The 14,247-nt window shown below is 45.1% G+C and overlaps 1 protein-coding gene and 1 long non-coding RNA gene across 2 annotated transcripts in view; one reads left to right on the top strand and one right to left on the bottom strand.

Annotated features, from left to right (window-relative positions):
* Positions 1-6,859: 6,859 nt before the first annotated feature.
* LOC145529262 (cilia- and flagella-associated protein 337-like) overlaps positions 6,860-14,247 on the top strand; it is a 44,687-nt gene continuing 37,299 nt past the window's right edge. Inside the window, 2 exon segments of the mRNA XM_081549266.1 lie at positions 6,860-8,552; positions 10,763-10,868. Of these exon segments, the coding sequence (XP_081405392.1) occupies positions 8,332-8,552; positions 10,763-10,868 (327 nt within the window). The 5' untranslated portion in view covers positions 6,860-8,331.
* Positions 7,075-13,570, bottom strand: LOC145529264 (uncharacterized). Its single transcript, XR_014071075.1, has 2 exons — positions 12,917-13,570; positions 7,075-10,107 (listed from the first exon to the last, which is right to left on the bottom strand). It is a non-coding gene; the product is annotated as an uncharacterized LOC145529264 (long non-coding RNA).

Raw genomic sequence — 14,247 nt, 5'->3', positions numbered from 1 at the left:
TTTAGGTTTGACCTGGGAGCCAGTCTCATCACTTGACCATTCTCCGGAGACCAGCTCATGGTCTAAAGTAGATGCAGCCTCTGACTTGTCCTGGGGCATTCTAACTAGAACACTTACTGCCAGGCCCCGCACTAAGCTCCTTCCATGCATTCTTTTATTTAATCTCCATCATGTGCTCACTGCTCACTGCTCAGATGCTCAGTCATGTCTGACTCTTTTCAACTCCATGGGCTGTAGACTGCCAGGCTCCTCTGTCCAAGGGATTCTCCTGGCAAGAATACTGGAGTGGTGTGCCATTTCCTCCTCCAGGGGATCTTCCCGACCAGGGATCGAACCCAAGTTTCTTATATCTCCTGCATTGGCAGGCAGATTCTTTATCATAACCTTGTGAGTAGATCCCACTACAAGCCTCATCTCACAGGTGAGTAAACTAAAACACAGAATAAGTAACTTGTCCTCAGGTATTGTTCAGGGATTTTTCTTTTTTTTGTCTGCCCTTGAAAAGAGCTGCTGGGCACTTGTGTACATGTCAAGTCCAAGAGGTATCCTTTAATCACAACAGTATATTTTTACTTAATTTTTTGTTTTTTCTATTTTATTCTATTTAAAATAATTTTTCCTAATAACTTGGCACTTGAAAATCTTAATTCTTCACACTTACTTTGTTAAACTTCATTCTTATTTTGTGAAGCTCTTGAGAGCGTGTTGAAAAGCCTTGTCCACTAGTTCAGTGTCACTGTCATCATATTTAATTTGTCAAAGGTGACGCTGGTGATGATTCCTTACATGTGTTTGGCACTTACTAACTTATAAAGAATTTTCACGTTTATCAGTGGTTCTCGGTCTTGGCTGCCCTTAGGGATCTTCTGGGGTGCTTTATCAAATCTGATTACTACCTGGGTCTTGCCTTCAGAGATTCTGACTTAACTGGCCTGGGGTGAAGCCTGGGCACTGGGGCTTTTGTGGGGTGAGGGAGTGCTATGCTGGTCTCAGTTGCAACACGCAGCCTTCTCCGGTTGCAATATGCAGGCTTTAGTTGCCCCGAGGCATGTGGGATCTTAGTTTTACAACCAGGGATCAAACCTACATCCCCTGCGTTGGAAGTGAAGTGAAAGTCATTCAGTCATGCCCTACTCTTTGTGACCCCATGGACTATACAGTCTGTGGAATTCTCCAGGCCAGAATACTGGAGTGCATAGCCATTCCCTTCTCCAGGGGATCTTCCCAACCCAGGGATCGAACCCTGGTCTCCTGCATTGCAGGTGGATTCTTTACCAGCTGAACCACAAGGGAAGCCCAAGAATACTGGAGTGGGTAGCCTATCCCTTCTCCAGAGGATCTGCCCAACCCAGGATTTGAACCTGGGTCCCCTGCATTGCAGGTGGATTCTTTACCAACTGAGCTATCAGGGAAGCATTGGAAGGTGGATTCTTAACCACCTGACCATCAGGAAGTTCCTGGGCATTGGGACTCCTAAAAGTTCTCCCAGTGATTCTAATATGTGGCCAAGATTAAATGAACTGTCCAAGGACTGTGGCTGAGGCACCAGTATTTTTTAGATACTTCCCAGTGACTTTAATTTGCAGCCAAGGTCGAACTCACATGTATTTATTATTATTTATTATTTGATCTTCACAGTAGGAGGTGAGGTATACCTGTGTGCACTCCCATTTTACAAATGAGGATACATAAGTTTAGAGAAGTTTGCCTATCAGGTCACTTAGCTGGAAGAGGTGGAATTGTGCCTTGACTTCAGTTTTCCTGACCCCAGTGCCAGTTTCCCACCTTTCATTCCCTAGACTTGGACTGGTAAGGCCCTGTCCCTCAGGTCCTGGGACTTGTTCTGGGACAGCCTCATTTCAAAAGAACAGGGAAGCCTGGCGTGCTGCAGTTCATGGGGTCGCAAAGAGTAGGACACGACTTAGTGACTGAACAAAAACAATAACATTTCCAAAGGAGATTGTGACTGTGGAGCAAAATAAGTCTCTGAATCCTCATCATTCACCCTAGGGCGGTGAGAAAGTGTTAGCTGGCAGAGGCTGCCTTTGATCTCTGTGATCTCTGGGTGGGGTTGCTGTACACCTGGGCAGCAGCAGTAGCATTTCTACATGAGATCGTCTTTCATTTGCTGCAATGATCCTCACCTTTTCCTCTTGACCGTCCTAAATACCCTCTCCCTCTTCCTCCTAGATCCATCCCTGGCCCCACTCCTGGATTTTAAGGGCCTGATTTCACCAAGCAATGCATTTGTAATGAATAAAATATTTAACACCATCTTCAGCGACTTAGAAGTCAGCCACCCACGTCATGATGAGTCTTTCTTTTGTGAAGCCTTTCAGCTGAGCTGTGCCTGAGCATTTCTGAGCTTTGCAAAAACTGAGATCTTAGGGGTTTTTTTCCCTCCTTTCCTGTAGAATCTTGTTCCAGTGGCCACTGAACATCTTGGAGAGTCAGTAATGAGTCATGTCCAAGGTCTCCACCGCCTGTGAAACACCTTCTTGCTTCTTCTTGACAGGAATCTGACAGGAACTCCATCCACCTCTGATTCACAGCCTTGTAACTCATATTATCTTTCAAGGAAAGCTCCCTTTATCAATTTCTGATTCACTGACATTTAAATCACCAACGTGTTAGCAAGAGATGTGCTATAAGAAGTTTCTTGGGAATTTTCATTAGACTTTCTGGGAACTAGAAATTATGATTTTCTAGAACAATAGTGGATATGAATCTTGAAAAACTGAAAGTCAGCCTTCAGAAACTGCTTAGAATTCAGTGTTTGTTATAGCAGAACAAAATTCAATGAATTGAAAGGAGAGTCTCTGTGTTCCAGCCCCAGCTCTGCCACTCACAGAGCTGTGACCTCAGGCCTCGGTTCCCTCTCCAGTTCAATAAGGAAGTTGGACATGAGGGTCTGTCCAACTCAGATCTGAAGATCCTCATTCTGCTGTGAGACCCCTGTCCATCCCCCCCTCCTTCTCACGTCATGGAAAACAGGGGCCACTGCAGTTGCTGACAGCTCTAAACCAGTGTGAAGTGTCTCTAGAGACCTAGATAATGCTCGTGCAGAAAGAATTACTTCACCTTGATCCCCTGTCCACATTGTCCGAGTTTCTGTGTGTGTTGAAAATTTATGATGTGCCTGGGATGGGACTAGGATGAGACTGTGGGCGAACCTTTGCAACAAAACTCCTGGGAAGAGTTGTTTCTACTTGCCCTCTCTTTTCCCTGTCCTTCTAGTATTTCTAAAACCCACTCCAGCCTGGCTTTGTCCCTGCCAGGCCACCAAAAGCACCTTTGTAAGGGCCACCAATGCCCCTCTTGTTGCTGAGTCAGTGACCCGTCCTCATTCCACTTGTTCTCTTAACACTTGAAGCTGCAGGTCACTCAGCTTCCTTATTGTATGCCTTTTTAAAAAATATTTATTTATTTATTTGGATGCACCAGCTCCTAGTTGCAAGCATGTGAGATTAGTTCCCTGACCCGGGATTGAACCCAGGCCCTCTGCATTGGGAGTGTGGAGTCTTAGCCACTGTACCACCAGGGAAATCCCCTGGTGTTTTGGCTTGAGTTATCCAGCCTCTCTTGGTTTCCTTTCCATCCAGCTCTTTGCTGACTCCCTTACTTGCTCCCTCCATGATGTAATGTCCAGGACCTAATGTTGGAGGCCCCAGAATTCGATCCTCAGTTCTCTTCTCTTTCACATTTGCATCACTCCCTTGATGATGTTATCAAATCCCAAATGCACATCCCCCTGAATTTCAGTCTGGTATTTCCCGCTGCCTTGGACCTATGTCTAAAGGATCTCTCCAACTTGGGTATCTCACAGACATCAAAGTTAAGCCCAAACCTGAATCTAGATCATCTCCCTCAGGCTGTCTAGATCATTTTAGTTGGCTCTAAGTTCATCCTTCCAGTTGCTCTGGCCGGAATCTAGCAGTCTCCCTTGACTCCTCTCTCTCTCTCTCTCTCACACACACACACACAACCCATTCTGACCTGTAGACCCCACCTTTATTACACACCCGGAATTTGGCCGCTTGTCGCCAGCCCAGCTACTCCCATCTCGTGAAAGTCACTGACTTCTCTTCCCTGGGCCACTGTTTCCATCCTGCCCCTGTAGTCTATTCTCCACGCATCAGCCAAAGATATCCCGTAAAATGAGAAGTCTGATCTGTGCAAATCCTGCAGTGGGCGCCCGTCTCACTCAGTAAAAGCCGGGTCCTCCAGAGCCCTGTGTGTCAGCCCAACCCTTACATCTCTGGCTGGTCTCCTACTTCCTTCCCTCAGTCTCTCTGTGCTAGTCATACAATCTCCTTGAATTTATTTAGGATCTTTTCACTGCTTCTTCTCTGTGCCTAGAAAATTCCCCCTCAAATGTCTGCACTGCTCACTCCCTCAGCTCTTCGAAGTCTTTGCTCAAACTTCTCAGTGAGGCCATCTTGTCCACATTATTTTATAATGGAACAGCCCAGTCGCTGCCCTCAGCATTCCCTAATTTTCTTACCTTGTTCTGCCCTTGTTTAAATCCATGCATTTAATCACCTCCTAATATACTATATGATTTATCTATTATGTTTGTTGCTTGTGGTCTGTCTTCATCAGAAAACAAGAGCCTTGAAGGAAGGAGTTTTGTCTGTGTTATTCACTGTTTTGTCCAAAACACTTAGAATAGCACATGACACATAAGTAGGTGCTCAATAAATATTTATTGAATGGATTTCTTTATGAAGTCAGAATACATAACCAATCCATCTCTCTCCCAAAGCAGTGCTCACCGCCATACACACCAGGAAAGCTAAGATTCTATAGTGACGAGCTTGTTAAGTGTTTCCTCCTGTGCCCTCTCCTCCCATCTCCCCACTCCCCCCCCAACACATCCCCACAGTGTCCTACACCTGTGTCACTGCTCAGTCGGACATGTATGTGTCCCACACACTCACACACACTCACACACTCTTCCACTGTGCTATAGGACTCGTCCCACCCCACCCCTAAATGGTCCCTAGAGACAGTAACCCCATCAGGAAGAAAGTGGACGGTTCACACCATCCCACAGTCCCCTTCAAATCAATTCTAGTTTCTATTTCTAGTCTGTCCTCTTCTGCAGCCCCTAAGGGACCGCCCTTTACATACTCCTGAACTTCAAAACTCAGCTTCAGGTCAGCCAGCTGTCCCCAGACAGGATCACCTCCAGCAAGAGGGAAAAACCTTAACAGAAGAGACCAACACATCACAGAGGCTCTGCGTGAGGCACAGGAAGTGTTTTCAAGTGTGTTTGCTCCCTTGCAGTGAAGGAAGGCAGGAATTGCTTGCTTGTTTTCATTATTCATGAACATGAAAGGGGACATGTCTTGGTCAAAGCCATAGACAGACCAGGCTGGGCCTCGAATGCAAACCTGAGCAGCGTTAGGTTCCACCTAGTAACGGCCGATCTGTGGGCTCCTGCCACACTGAAGAAACAGATGGAATGAAGGAAATGGAAGTACAGGGAGGGATAAGCAGGAGAGGCCACCTCAGAACAGGAAGAATAAGGATCTGAGCTTTGCGGAGGACACACTCACCTCAGTGTTGACCCCCTGGGATGCTCTAAGCCCATGACCATGAAAGTTGCCTATGGGTCAGCCCTGATACTAGCAGCTGCAGTGACAGCCAGAATTCACCAGGACCCCAGCACCCGAAGATTTAGCTGCTACTTAGTGTGCTGAGATCTGAGCCCTCCTTGAATCTGCTATCAGTTTCCATGGTGACTGCTTAAACTTTTCATCATCCTTCTTTCAGAGCTTGGGGGAGAGCAATGCTCTCTGGTTTCTATGACAACCACTTAAACATGTATCTCTTTCTGGCTTGGTTGGAAAAGAACCGCTAGAGATCATGCAAATGAATTGGCTGCTCTCCCTTCGCTTAAAAAAATTAAAAATAAAGTGACACACCTGCTTAGATGTTTCAGATCTCTGCTCACAACAAGAGGGGTGAAAGTGTTGAACTAGTGTTTGTGGAGGGTTTGCTGCATTGCTTTGACATTTCAAGTGCTCAGATAATGCAGGCTCATGCTGTCGTCTGAAGTAATTATCTACACTCAGCGCTTGTCCTCCCCTCCCCTCTGCCTGGCAGATGAAAGAGCTCCAAGTTCAAGGCTGTTTACCTTCCCTGCTGCATGCTACAGGAGAAAGGAAGGATGGGGTCAGAGGTACCACCCGACCCAGCCCTTGGCCACTGTGGGGAGGAGCCATGGAGGGCAGGGTCTTCACCTCAACTCACTGTCCGTAAACCAGCCAGGGATGACACTGGACTCGGGTTATATAGCCTCAAACAATGTGGATGTCAGAGACCCCAGTTTAGAAATGACTCTGCTTCCCTATTGGAATTTAGGGAATGGAGAACAGCCACTGGACTCTGAAGAAGAGAAACTCTGAAGTGGAAAGAGGAGGGCTCCCTTCCCCCAACTGTGACACCTGCCCATCCTCCCTTGCACAATATACCCTAACCCAGAGGCCCTGAGAAACAGCCACAGACAGATTTAAAGCATATTTTAAAACTGACACCAACATGTAAAATTCTGGCAACATCCAGTGAAATATGGAGATTTCCCACTTCTATGGGAAAATGGGCAGGGCTGCCTCACAAGGGTCTTCTGAGTTGCAGCAGCACCATGCCCAGCAGGTGGAAGCCTCCAGTCACCTTGAGGGAACTTCCCTGAGTAGCGTGTTCTTCTCCTTGAATCCTGGAAGAAAGCTGAGTTGTAATTCGTGATAGCAGGCACAAGACCGAGACCAAACCGATGATCCTTCAGCCAGTTGCTGAAGTCACAGATGATCAAAGAGGATCCTTACTTGGGGGTAGAGGGATTGGGAGGGGGTTGGGAGGGGAGTGAAGACAGTTGTTCTCCCACCTTCCTCCTCCAAGGTCCTTCAGGCTCCTTGGAAGAGGTGGAGGTCAAGGGGGACGTCAGACAGGTGGATGGGAGAGGCACTGGTGAGAGTATTTTGGATTTCCTTCATGATCATCTTCTGGTGAGACTATTTACCCTCTCGGGTCCTAAGACTCTTTAATCAATAGGAATTGATAAGAAGCCGATGAGGAATACAAGCAAGGCTTTATTGGGGTTTGTGCTACAGCAGGAAGAAGCAAAACAAGTCACAGGTGCCTTGCTAGCTCCCCAAGAGGGGGCAAGCTGGTTCCTTAAACATGGCGAGGGTGGGGGCAGAAGGGCAGGTTGGGCAGGAAGGGTGCCTTAGGTGGCCTGCCCACCCCCTTGGTAGTGCTGTGTGCAAGGATCATGCACAGTACCCTGCTTTTGCTCTCCCCACCTCAGAAACGGCGGTTGGTTTGCAGCCTTTTTGTATCTTATAGTTCATAATTGCTCCGATTGGGCTTTCATGTAGTTATTTTGGGCTTTCCTGGTGGCTCAGTGGTAAAAAATCTGCCTGCAATGCAGAAGCTGCAGGAGATGTGGATTCAATCCCTGGGTTGGGAAGATCCCTTGGAGGAGGGCATGGCAACCCACTCCAGTATTCTTGCCTGGAGAATCCCATGGACAGTGTCGCCTGGTGGGCTACAGTCCATGGGATCACAAAGAGTCAGACACAACTGAAGTGACTTAGCACACATGCACCGACTTAGCACACATGCATGTAAGTTATTTTTAGTCTCTTATAGTTTCTTGTATTTTTGTTGCTCGAGGAGACTTTAGATGCAAGAACTCTAGTCAAGGGTCCTAGGTCCCAGCCTGTCTCAAAACCAGTGTCTAAAGCCTACAGGAAGGCCCTTGATCATTTCTGTGTGATGCTTCTGTGTGATGCTACTATTTTATCCTATTGTTCTGTGGATTCATAAGCCCAAAAGTCATTTGAGTCATTTGACTCAAATATCTGGCAAAATAGTTGTAAATGAAATTGGCTAGTTAGTTGTTGAAAACTGGAGGCCCTAATCCAGGAATCAGATGGTGCTTCCTTGGCTCCAGTGTTTTCTTGATGACAAGTGTTTAACCTCTCTCTGTGTAAGTTTTCTCACCCATAAGGTGCTTACCCCACTGAGTTTCTTTGAGGCTCAAACAAGATCATGTATGGGGAGGCTCTGGCCCAATGCCTGGCACTCAGTAGAGATTTGGGGAAACCTTTCTTTTCTTACAATATCATTTTCATTCTTCAGACTGTCTATGGTTTAACACCTGGGATAAAAAAGAAGAAAACACTGTCATCACTGAAAATGAGCCTGAGATCTTTAAAAATTAGTAACTTGTCCAAAAATTGACTTATCATGTTGAGAAACTGTTTTGCTTTTCTGTGAATATTTTTAGGGTGCACTACGGGAACAACAAATGTCAAGCAAAAGATGAAAGAGATAAAGGATGTTGGGGAAAATGTCAAAGCAAGAAAAGACCAAGCATTCCTTGGTTTGCCCCAAAGGCGAGCAGAATGTGATCAAATGGTTTTCTGCATCCACAAAGGAGTCAAGGCATTTACGTTCTGCAAGGGAAAGACCCTTGGTCTTTTCTTGCTGTTGACAGGTGGAATGGATCGGATAATTAGAGTCTGGAATCCTTATCTGCCTGGGTAAGTTTTCTTTCTCTCTCCAGCCAAGGGTGCCCTTGACCTCATAAGTACAGGAGAGCAGGACTGAAGATCACTAAAATTCCCCTTTAATTTAAGAGCCCCTGTCCCAAACTGATCTCCCAGACATACAACCCAGGAAATTTCTGCTTGTGGCTATTACAAAGTCATTTTGGGGGGTTAATAAACAGCTCATTTAAAATGCAAATAGCTTGCAAAGACACAGAGATCATGTAGAACAATCATTCACTCACAACTGGAAGGATTTTCTTTGATCAGATTGCTGTCTTCCCTACAATGAATGATGATCAGTTGCAGAGAGCGATTAGGGATTTTGATGTGCAATCAGTGTCCCTTCTGTGCACCTCCCTCAGGTGGCCCTAAGCTTACCCTCACTTCTCTGCTGAAGTTGTGTAGCCCCATCTAATTTAAGGACTCCACCACTCCTGAAATATAGCAGAATTGACCTAAGAAAACAGGGATTCTTCTGGAAAGCCTGGAACTGGGGTAGCCAGGGTAGCAAACTGTTTAATCAGAAGAGCAGCCTGTGGCCATCACCCCTTCAGTGTGTAGTTATCTTACTCCTGAGAGTGCCCCCCACCTTCATGTGGGTCCCTGCAGAACAAGTCTCAATAATGCTTTCTTGGAAATAACAAAAACTCACTTTACTGAGCACCTACTTGGTACCGGGCACTGTGCCCCCTATTCATTCTCTCTAATCCTCACATCAACTCTATTTACCAAGGAAGAAACTGAAGCTCAGAGGAGCTAAGTAAATTTGGGGTACTAATGGCAGAATCAGGATTCAAATGTAACTTGGTTGCTAAAAGCTGTGTCATTTCTGTTGACAAGTGTTGAAGAAGGAAGGAGAGGAGGAAAATGGGGAGTTGATATGGGTTTTGGAGTAAGAACCAGTCACCTACAGAAAGCCTAGGTTACTGCTGAGCCTCTGCACAGACATCAGTGAGGCCCTGCCAGGTGACCCCTGCCCCCTCAGCTGCTGGGCAGTGCTCCAAGGCAGTGAGCTCACAGATCCAGCCTCTGTCCCGCCTCTGTCCCTTTCTAGCTGAATGATCCTGAGCAAGAGCTGTAGCCTCCCGTCCCTCTTCGGCAATAACAAGAATATCCACTCCTGGATTAGTAGTAGTAGTAGTTGTTGTTGTTCAGTCAACTAAGTCATATGGACTGCAATCCCATGGATTGTTGCCCACTAGGCTTCCCTGCCCTACACTGTCTTCCATAATTTGCTCAAACTCATGTCCACTGAGTTGGTGATGCCATCCAACCATCTCATCTTCTGTCGTCCCCTTCTGCTCCTTCCCTCCATCTTTCCCAGCATCAAGGTCTTTTCCAATGAGTCGGCTCTTCGCATCAAGTGGTCAAAGTATTGGAGCTTTAGCATCAGTCCTTCCAATGAGTATTCAGGGTTGATTTCCTTTAGGATTGACTGGTTTGATCTCCTTGCTGCCCACGGGACTCTTGGGAGTCTTCTGTAGATTAGCAGTACAGATCTCAAGTGAGATCATCCATGAAGAGCACTCAGTGCAATGTCTGATGCCTAATAAGAAGGAAAGAAATGGAAGGAAGGAAGGAAGGAGGAAGGAAGGAGGAAGGAAGGAAGAAAGAAAGAAACATGATTTTTCTACCCAATGCTATTACCTTAGCCTCCTGTTTGTCAGAAGACTGAGAAAAATTTGCTTACTTCCCAGTGACATGGTTATAAAAAGACACTGTTCTCTCCCCGTCAACCTCAGCCCTGTGTCCCCTTCTCTTTACCCCTCACCCTCCCACAGCGCACGCAGCCCTGCGCCCTTCAGGGCCCTGCGATCCCTCAGAACTCCTTAAAATAAACTCTTATTAGAAAGACATTCACGCCAGATCTGAATACTGCATAAAGCAACAACCTGCGTGGAGTCTCTTCCAACCCCACCCTGCACTCTTCCGAGCTTATTCCTTTTATAGCGATATTGTCAGCCCTGGGAGAGACAAAGCCCAGGGCTTCATCTCACACCGAGTTGTGTTGCTGTAACTGCATATTATCTGCTTCACTCCTTTTATCACACAAGATATATACGCATGTCGTTTCAGAGGGAGACATAACCCTCCTCGGGCTGAATAGAGCTGCCAGATCCGGGCCAAGTTTAGTCTTGCATTTTTATTTAGAAGCCTCAGCTAGAACTGCCTGGTGTTCATCTGTTCTTTTTCCATTCTAGAAAACCAACAGGTATGCTGAGAAGCCACACAGCTCCAGTGATTTACATCCATGTGTCTGCAGAGGATAACAAGATATTTTCCATGTCCACCGACAACACTATTAAGGTCTTTGCCCTGTTATGTTTCGATGTGTCATACAGTGCGGTTTCAGACAGAGAAGGTGTTCCTTTCATGTTTTTATTCCTCTCTCTGAAGCCTTTGGGCCCTCTGATTAGCAGATACTCAGATGGCATTTGCTTCCATGGATCTGCTTTTGAAAGGGAGAATAGGCAAGCAGGGGAAGGGCAGCCTCTCCGAGAACTTTCTATACCTGCAGTTTTTTTGGGATGAATAAACATTATAGCACTGAGCCCTCTGTTTACATTCCATCCAGAGAGTCCTTGTGAGAATGCAGGCTGGGGATGGAGAGGGGAAGCTGGGGACAGAATGGGGACAGAAGGAGTCAGCAGTCCTTTGCCACTAGAGGTGATCATCTTATCTTGCAGTACATATAGAGCAAGGGGGCCTTTTCTGAAATGCTCTCTCTAAGGCTTAGAATTTAAACCTTTCTGGCTCTGGCAGAGGTAGCAACATCCCTACCTTCATTTTGTTTGCCTTCATACCTCTTTTTATACCCAGGGTCCTGTCTGCCTCTAAAGCCCAGTCACTCTGTTATCTCTGGAATACACTATTTTTTTAATTAAAAAGGAAGAAAAACCTCACTGACTTGTTTCATCCATCACCTCACATGCTTTTCCAGTGAATATGACAAGTTTCCATGGCTCATCCACCTTCTTTTCTGGACTGTCACAGTGCCAGAGGATGGGCGTTTAGAGCAATGTGAGTTGCTGGAACCTCAGTACAGAGATCAGATTCACTGCAGATGCATAAACCAGCTCACTGACCCCTCACATAATAAATGATTGATAGATGCTGAGCTGAATTGTGTCTCTTCAAAATTCATAAGTCGAAGTATTAACCCCCAGTACTTTAGAATATGGTTGTATTTACAGACAGGGCCTGTGAAGGAATTGCTGAGATTTTGCTTAGTTACTAAATCATTCCAGCTCTTTTGCTAAGTCATGTCCAACTCTTTTGAAATCCCATGGACTGTAGCCCGCCAGGCTCCTCTGTCTGTGGGATTTCTCAGGCAAGAATACTGGAGTGGGTCACCATTTCCTTCTCCAGGGGATCTTCCCAACTCAGGGACTGAACCCAAGTCTCTTGCTTCCCCTGCATTGGCAGGTGGATTCCTGACCACTGAGCTACCAGGGAAGCCCCTATACATAAATACTGAGATCATATTGGTGGGCCCTAATCTAGTATGACTGATGTCCTTATAAGAAGAGGAAATCAGGACACTTAGAGTGAGAGGCAACCTTGCAAGGACACAGCAGGAAGATGGTCTTCTGCAAGCCAAGGAGAAAGGTCACTGAAGAATCCAAATCTTTTGACACCTTGATTTTGGACTTAAATCTCTTACTTCACACTGTACAAAAAGGTTAACTCAAAATGGATCATAGACCTAAATGTAAAAAGAGCTACATCTACAAAACTCTTAGAAGAAAACATGGGAGTAAATCTTCATGACCTTGGTCTAGGCAATAATTTCTTAGATATGGCATCAAAAGCATAAGAGACTAAAGAGGGAAAAAATGAGTTGATTTCCTCAAAAATAAAGATGTGTGCTTTACAGGACAATATTAAGAAAGTGATTAGACAACCTATAGGATGAGATAAAATACCTGAAAACCATATATCTGATGAGGGACTTGCACCTAGAATACAAAGAACTCAATGCTCAGCAATAAAAGCACAAAGAGCTTATTTTTAAATGGGAAAAGGACTTGGACAGAAAGTCCTTCAAAGAAAATATTCAAACAGCCAATAAACACAGGACAAGATGCTCCACATCATTAGTCACTATGAAAATTCAAACCACGCCCATTAGGATGGCTAATATTAAAAGATAGATGATAACAAATGTTGGCAAGGAAATGGAGAAATTGGAACGCTCGTGGATTGCTGGCAGGAATTTAAATGGTAAAGCCACTTTGGAAAACATTTTGGTAGTTCTTTAAATGTTAACCAGAAAGTTAACGTATGACCTAGCATTTCCACTCCTGGGTTTATACCCAAGAGAATTGAAAACATCTCTTCACAAAAATACTTACATATGGATATTCATAGCAGCATTCATGACAGCCAAAAAGTAGAAATAAACCAAATGTCCATGAACTGAGGAATGGATAAACAAAATCCGATCATCCATATAATGGAATATTATTTAGCAACAAAAAATAGAAATGAAGCACTATCATATGGTACAACACAGAAAACATGAGAAGCTCTAAGTGTTAAGTGAAAGCCCACAAAGGGCTATGTACGGTGTAATTCCATTTATATGAAATGTCCAGAGTAGGCAAATTCAGAGACAGAAATGAGCTTAGTACTTGTCAGGGGGTGGGGTGAGGTGGGAATAGGGGGTAGCAGTTAATGGCTATGGGGTTTCCTTTTGGAGGAATGAAAATTTTTGGAAATTAGTGGTGATGGTTGTGCAACTCTGTGAATATGTTAAAAACCACTGAATAGTAAGCTTTAAAATGCAAATTTTGTAGTATGTGAATTAAATGTCAATAAGGCTGTGATTTTTTTTTTAAAGAAGAGAGGGAGTGAAGAGTCAAGGATGACACCAAGATTTTAGGTCTGTGATGAGGAAGGTGGTGGGTGAGAGGAGCATAATGTCAGGAGCCCAGTTGTGGATGTGCTAGAGAGAGTCGTCCTGAGAGAGGGGAGATGTCAGGGCTGGAGATACAAATTTGGGAATCAGCATTTAGATGGAATTTTAAGCCATGGAGTCGGTGAGATCATAAAGGGAACATGCTTGCGTGCTTAGTTGCATCCAACTCTTTGCGACCCTTTGGACTACAGCCTGCCAGACTCCTCTGTCCATGGGATTTTTCAGGCAAGAGTATTGGAATGGGTTGTCATTTCCTTCTCCAGGGGATCTTCTGGCCTGGGGATCAAACCCGCATCTCCTGTGTCTCCTACACTACAGACAAATTCTTTACCTGCTGAACCATCAGGGAAGTCTCATAAAGGGAGCTAAAGTGGGCAAAAGAGAGAAAAGCCCTAAAGACTGAGTACAGGGTCCCTGTGACACTCTGGGATTTTCCTGTTTGTGCGGTCCAGCATGGCTCCTGTGTAGTGAGCTTAGAGTCCATCTCATGGCAATGAGGAGCATATTTATACAGAATTAGGTGTTGAGATACAACCAGGGATGCAACCAGGACTCAAACTCAATTCAGTCCTCCAAGAAAAACTGATTAAAATGGTAAGATTTATGGACTTAAGTTTTTTATTTATTTTGAAAATCAAATTCATCCAAAGGCATTCTCCAAGGCCACAAAGTTGGAGATTTCATATTTTTAATTCACTTTTTTTTTCCAAAACTTGCTACCATCAGATAATCATAATTCTGTATGTGAGGACACGTCTTCTATCC

The sequence above is a fragment of the Giraffa tippelskirchi genome, chromosome 12 (genome assembly GCF_054371585.1).
Source record: "Giraffa tippelskirchi isolate mGirTip1 chromosome 12, T2T-mGirTip1v1.2.pri, whole genome shotgun sequence".
NCBI lineage: Eukaryota > Metazoa > Chordata > Mammalia > Artiodactyla > Giraffidae > Giraffa > Giraffa tippelskirchi.
This window is presented reverse-complemented; position numbering and strand designations above follow the sequence as displayed.